The sequence below is a fragment of the Falco punctatus genome, assembly GCF_963210335.1.
Source record: "Falco punctatus genome assembly, chromosome: 18".
NCBI classification, from domain to species: Eukaryota; Metazoa; Chordata; class Aves; order Falconiformes; family Falconidae; genus Falco; species Falco punctatus.
In genome coordinates, this window is record NC_137598.1 from 5563582 (window position 1) to 5569581 (window position 6000).

General features: G+C 62.9%; 2 protein-coding genes across 15 annotated transcripts in view; both read right to left on the bottom strand.

Moving 5' to 3' along the window:
* LOC308054939 (cyclic AMP-dependent transcription factor ATF-7) overlaps positions 1–3043 on the bottom strand; it is a 70288-nt gene extending 67245 nt beyond the window's left edge. For 11 of the 13 annotated variants that reach the window (XR_013924312.1, XM_080368412.1, XM_080368417.1 and 8 more), the window contains exon 1: positions 2484–3043. The gene's annotated coding sequence lies outside the window, so the exon portion shown is untranslated. Of the gene's footprint in view, positions 1–985; positions 1815–2483 lie in introns of those variants that run through there. The other 2 variants (XM_080368420.1, XM_080368416.1) reach the window with 1 other exon arrangement.
* Positions 3044–3182: 139 nt separating this feature from the next.
* On the bottom strand, positions 3183–5621 carry ATP5MC2 (ATP synthase membrane subunit c locus 2). 2 transcript variants are annotated; one of them, XM_080368438.1, is made up of 5 exons: positions 5249–5621; positions 4434–4507; positions 3873–3947; positions 3532–3692; positions 3183–3448 (listed from the first exon to the last, which is right to left on the bottom strand). In XM_080368438.1, exons 1-5 carry the CDS (start codon positions 5604–5606, stop codon positions 3334–3336), a joined length of 783 nt encoding a protein of 260 aa, XP_080224564.1. In that variant the 5' UTR covers positions 5607–5621; the 3' UTR covers positions 3183–3333. The 2 variants fall into 2 exon arrangements, with proteins under 2 accessions (XP_080224564.1, XP_080224563.1); XM_080368437.1 differs by having other exon boundaries at positions 5240–5621.
* Between the last annotated feature and the right edge of the window lie 379 nt (positions 5622–6000).

Here is a 6000-nt window from a genome sequence, read left to right on the forward strand (position 1 = left end):
GGACATGGTATGTTTGGGTTTTTTACCATTAGTTGACAGGCAGGTGTCAAAAAGGAGAGGAACTGTTTAACATACTACAGTTAGGTATAACCAAAAGATTGGCATGCAATTAAGGAAGTTCATGGCTGTATTAAAGTTCTCAAAGCAGTGAGGTCTATTGAATACTAAAATAGTCTTCCACTTCTCAATTCCCAACCAACTTCTAGGATCAGAAACACTCTTCTGAGAAAAGACCATCCCAGCTGCAGGTAATCATTACAAACCTCGCAGGTCGATGGCTGACTAGCTGCTTCCACCAGCGGAACCCACACCTTTTTTGTTTGTTTGTTTTTAACACTAAGAGCAAACAAGCACTCCAGCACCCTCCAGCCTGAAAAGTGATTACAGCTGGCAACAGTAATTACCCCACTCAAGTCACAGAAGGTGAATATGATCTCTCAATTTAAGGAAACAAGGAGCAAGAATGTTAACCCTATTCATTTTCCAAATGGGATTCTGGCTGTTCAATCCACCTCCCACAAACTTCTCCACATTCAAACACTGAAGTTATTCTTAGACTCTGCTGAGAAAACCCCAATCTAAAAAAACTGTCCAACAAAGCCCGTGGTTGAGAACTGCTGCTGAATTCCTCTCCAGAAATGACTGCATTTCAGTCACAACTATTTTTAAAGCCGTTTGCAAAGAACTAGACAACCCCTTCAGAACATGCCTGGTGGAAGAAAGCCCAACGAGCACTGCAGTGAAGCAAAATAAATTGTAAAGTCCACTGAAGCGTTAGCAACACTTTCATGTTGTACTCCTGGGTGTTAAGTGGAAATGTTGTCTTTAGAGGGACCTGAGCAGGGAAAGAAGGGATAACTTCATGAAGAAACAACATAATGATGGGACCTGGCAAAGAAGAGGCAACAAAGAGGCAGAGAGGGCAAAATAGGGAAAGCTGAGCAGAACAAGGAGGTTTTGTTGTCACACACATTTCGTCTCACACCTGAACCAGCCGATCTCTTTTCCTTAGTAAGGCTGAGGGACTCCATACCAGCACTCCTGGCAGTAGGAACAAAACAACTTTGAGACGTGACCCAGGCTGTGCTCACAAAGTTGGAGCTACTGAAAGGCAACGGATTTCACAGCACCAGCAGGGCAGATGAGCAAGTGCACAGTGAAACCTCACCACTTTGACACACTCTCAGAAGTTTGAGCTCTCAAAGTGCCCCAGTGAAAATTAACCACTGTTTCAGACTTCAGAAGAAACTACTTCATTCTCTAACCCCTGCTGTTCGCAGGTCCTCCTTCACGCAGTGCTGTGGGAGTCACTGATGCCCCTGCGACTGCGTGGGGCTGACAGTCCCCCACCTCCCAACACTCTGCAGACCCAAGTCCGTACCCCAGCCCACACCCTGCTCCCCACCACACCCCCACAGGCACCTACAACCTCTCCACACCCTTTCTACATCAGTTTGCCCCTGGGACCCCACACACACGTAGGCCTGCGTCCTCCCCAGCTGCCCCAGAAGAGCCACAAGCCACCACACTGAGCCCAAACCCCACTTCACCCAGGAGGGCTGAATCCCAGTCAGAGGGGCTCCCCCAGCACCTGCACCTCAGGCGGTCCCCGCAGGGTCCCCCCCAGGCCCCTCTAATACTCGAGATTCCCCCAGGACACCTCATATCCCTCCAAGGTCCCCCAGGACCTGCACACCAAAGGGCCTCCCATACCTACAACCTCCACAGACATCTCCCCCCTCCAATTCACTCCCTCATCTTCCAAAGCTCCCCCACTCCCCGGGCCCCCGCGCCCACAGTGCCTCAAGACTCCCCAGCACCTCTCCAGGGTCCACCGTCCCCCCCAAATCCCACCGCCAGACCACTGTCCCTTTAAAGCCCCCCACAACTACAACCCCCTCAAGCCCCCCCAGCCATCAGCACCCCCCTGTGTGCAGTCCCTGAAGCCCCCTCACCCTCCCCAGGATCTCCCGAGAGTCCCCGCCCCAGAGGCCGCCTCCAGCCCCCCAGCCCCGTGGCCCCCCCGTACTTCTGACGCCCCGCATCGCGCAGACCTCCCCACACCTCCGCCCCCAGCCCCCCAAGCCCCTCAATTTCCCCGGGATTCCCCCCGCCCCGGGGCCCCCCTGGCCTCTGGGCTCCCCCCCTCAGGCACCGCCCGGGCCCCTCGCTGCCTCCAGCAGCCCCGCCCACCTAGGGAGGGGCTTGCGCCATCGCGGCGCCCCCTAAGCCACCATTGGCCACGGCTCCCGCCACTCCGGACTTGGCAGCGCGCCGATTGGCCGGAGGACGCTATCAATCAGCGATGAGGCGGCGCAGGGGAGAGCGGCTGCTTCACGAAAACTCGGGGAGAGTTGTGGGGGCAGGGGCCGGCCGGGGCCCCCCGCAGACCCCCCGGACGCCGCCCCGCCACCTCCCTCACCGCCGCCGCCGCCGCCCCGGGGCCGCCCCGCGCCCCGCCGCGCCCGAGAGCCGCCGGTTACCTGACGGAGGGCCGGGCCGCGCCGCTCCGCGCCGCCGCCGGGGCCTCGCGCTGGCTGCCTCTCGCGCTGGGGCTCCCGCCTCCCCTCCACGAGCCCCCCCCCTCGCGCCCCATGCGCGAGGCTCTCGCGAGACCCGAGGGAGGGTATAACGGCGCCGGGGCCAATGGGGGGGCTCCGGGGGCGGGGGCTCGCCTCGGAGGGGCGTGGTTAATCACGCCTCCTCGGGTGGGGTCAGCGAGAGGGAGGCCTCCGGCGGGCCAGAGGGACCGCCCACGGGGCCCTCCATCCTGCGGGGACCGCGAGGCGGGTACACCTCGATACCGGGACAGCAGCAGCCAGGCACACCCCGGCCCCGGGGCTGCCAGGCGGCCGGTCCCCGCTAAGGTGTCCCCAGGTGGGGAGACATCCTTAGGCAAGGGATGGATGGAGGTGACAGCCCAGGCTGCGGCCCCGAGGGCTCCCAGCTGCCCCCGGGGACCGACGATGTGCACGATGTGCACGGGTGGCTGAGGGCTCAGGGTGGCAAAGGGGCTCAGCCCCTGCCACCTGGTGTCCCCTCCTGGGACACTGCCACCTCCCCAGAGTAACCCCAGCAGGGAGAAAAGTGAGCCCAGGGCAGCATGGTCCCCTGCTCCACAGTGCCAGCCACAGGCAAGTGACACAGGACAGGGCCACCAAGGAGACACAAGGAGCCAAGACCCCGATATCAAACCGTCTTTATTCCCTGCCCGCCCATGGCGGGGGCCGGGGCTCTCTCCTGCCCCCCTGCTGGCATTCATGGCTTGGGGGGGGGAGGGGGGACGGGCACAGTGGGGTGCTGGCTCCATCACCATCACTGTCAGTGGCTCCATCACATGGCAAAGAGGATGAGGAAGGCCACCATGAGGCAGAAGAGCCCCATGGCCTCAGAGAGGGCAAAGCCCAAGATGGCGTAGGAGAAAAGCTGCTGTTTAAGTGAGGGGTTCCTGCGAGGAGAGGACAGGCCTGTCAGCAGGGGCACAGCTGGCACCCAACACCCCATTCCAACCCCTCCGGTGCCCCTGCTGACCTGGCATAGCCGATGATGAGGCTGCCGAAGACGGTACCGATGCCAGCGCCGGAGCCGGCTACCCCCACAGTGGCAGCACCGGCGCCGATGAACTTGGCAGCGGTGTCAATGTCTCGGTGGGCCGTACTCGTCTGGATGGCTCGGTGGGCGCCCAGATGCGCCTGGGCGACGGGAGGGTGAGCAAGGGCTAGGGAGGGATTAAGCCTACCCCAGCCCTGCCTAGAGCCTGTCTCCCCCCATCAAGCCCCCTACATCCTCTCAGGGCATCGCTTCCCCACACCCCTCCCACGGCCAGTGCTCAGCACCCCCCAGCATCCCCCAATCCAAGCTGGGCGCATTACCTGCTCTGTCCGGGCCTCGGGGCTGCTCAGCATGGAGGCAGAGAGGGGCTGGGACAGCACCCGTGAGCTCCTCACCTGGAAGGCACAGCCACCCTCAGATTTGGGTGGGATACCCCACCCCCCGTGATCACCCAGGGCAGTGAAATTCCAGCCAGGGGCTCCCTGAGGCCACCTCCAGTACCTCCCAAACATGCCCAGCTGCCTGGGGTGCCCTGTGAATTGGCAGCACCCAGAGGGAAAAGCCTGTCCTGGCACCCCATAGCCACAGGCATCAGTGTACGGCTCCAGCGTGCCACCAGGGCCAGCACCCAGCCAAAGGCACTTTACTCCCAGCACTTGGGTAATTAGTAACCATTAAGGGATGGCAAATGATCATTAACCAGAGCGGCTCATCGCTCCAGGCTTTGCTCACCTTCGTTGTGGCCCAGGGTGGCTCTAAACCTGCAAAAAGTGTCCCCAAACCTCTCCCCCTGTCTCTGAGGGGGTCACATGCTTTCCCTCCGCGCCCCATGTCCCACAGAAGGGATGTTGAGGTTGAAGGAGGGGTCTGTCACTACTCACTAGTGCAGGAGTGGAGACGAACTTTGCACAGGCGTACATGGCGAGGGACGGAGGGGCACACACACAGGACTCAGCTGGAAGAGACACACAGACACGAGGGTGTAAGGAGCCACAGCCTGTGCGATCCGGCCTCACGGATAGGGGATGGCTCCCAGGACAAGCAGGAGACTTGGGGATACACAGGAGGTCTGAGCCATGCGGGAATGGTGGGGCAGGACATGTTTTTGTCACCCAGGTGACAGCTCCTGGCTGAGTGTCACCATGGGACTCAGGAATTTGGGGTCCTAGGGTTGCGCCACTGCAATTCCCGGGGGGTGTCACCCACCCGGGAGGCAATAGGAGCTCAGGAGGCCCCTGGTCCCCACCAGGCAGGGCAGGCCCTGGGGATGCCGCCTCGGCCCTGCAGACAGAGAATGGCGCAGCTGGAGGCGGCTGCTGGAGAACCATGGGGGGGTCACGGCCTGGGGACCCCCAGCCCTGGCAGGGGACGTGGGAGCTGCAGAGGACGGAGCATGGCGGGGGGGCAACCCAGTGTGGAGGGAGATCACCTCAAAGGCAGCGGGAGGGAACGTCTCCCCGAACAACGGCGGGTCACCCGCAAAACACACTGAGGGGCTGCCCCAGCGCCAACCGGCTCCGGGGGGCAGGGGAGGCGCCCGTCCCCGCCCCACCCGAGTGAGGGGTCTCTACTCGCCCTCCCCCACCCCAAGATCTCCCTCGCCCTCCCCCGCCCTGAGGGGGTGTCGCACCCCCTCCCCTTGCCCCCCGTCAGGGGCTGCCCCCCCGCCGCAGCCCGCCGCCCTCACCTGCCGTACCGGCGGCGGGCAGGTCGCGGAGGTAGCGAGTGCGCAAACGCGCCCGGAAGTGCGGCCCGGAAGCACCACCGAGAGGCAAAGGGGCCGCCGCCCAGAGCGCCCCATGCCCCGCGGCGCCGCCTGCGGGCCGGGAGGTGGCGGGGCCGGGGGCTGCGCGCCCCCTGCGGGCGGCGGGGCGCGGGGCCGGGCGGGGAGGGCGGGGCCGGGCGGGGGCGGGGTCCGCGCCCCACGCCCCCTGGCGGCCAAGCGGAGCGCTGCGGGCGCAGTTGGGGGGGCACACGCAGACGTGGGGGGTGCATATGTGTGTGCACGTGTGTGTGCGCGTGTCTGCACCTGTGTGCGCATGTCTATGGTGCATGCACACGTGTACGTGTGTGTACACATCTACATGCGTGACACGTGTGCGCTCCCAGGTCTGTGTACATGTGTGTGTGCAGGAGCATGTGCATCACCAGGGTCCATGTGCTTACACATGCATGTTTGCACATGCGTGTGCAAGGAGCATGCATGTGTGTGAGGCTGGGGGGCACCATGTCAACCCTGCATGCAGGGGGGCAGGGACACCCCAGGGTGCTGGGGACCACTCAGGCTGCGGGGGGACAGCATCACCCCAGGGCACAGTGGGACTCTGTGCCACCCCAGGGTGTTGGGGGGTCCCCAGTGTGCAGGGGGACAGCATCACCCCAGGGTGCTGGGGACCCCCCAGAGTGCATGGGGATATTGTGCCACCTCAGGGTGCAGGGCCCCCCAGG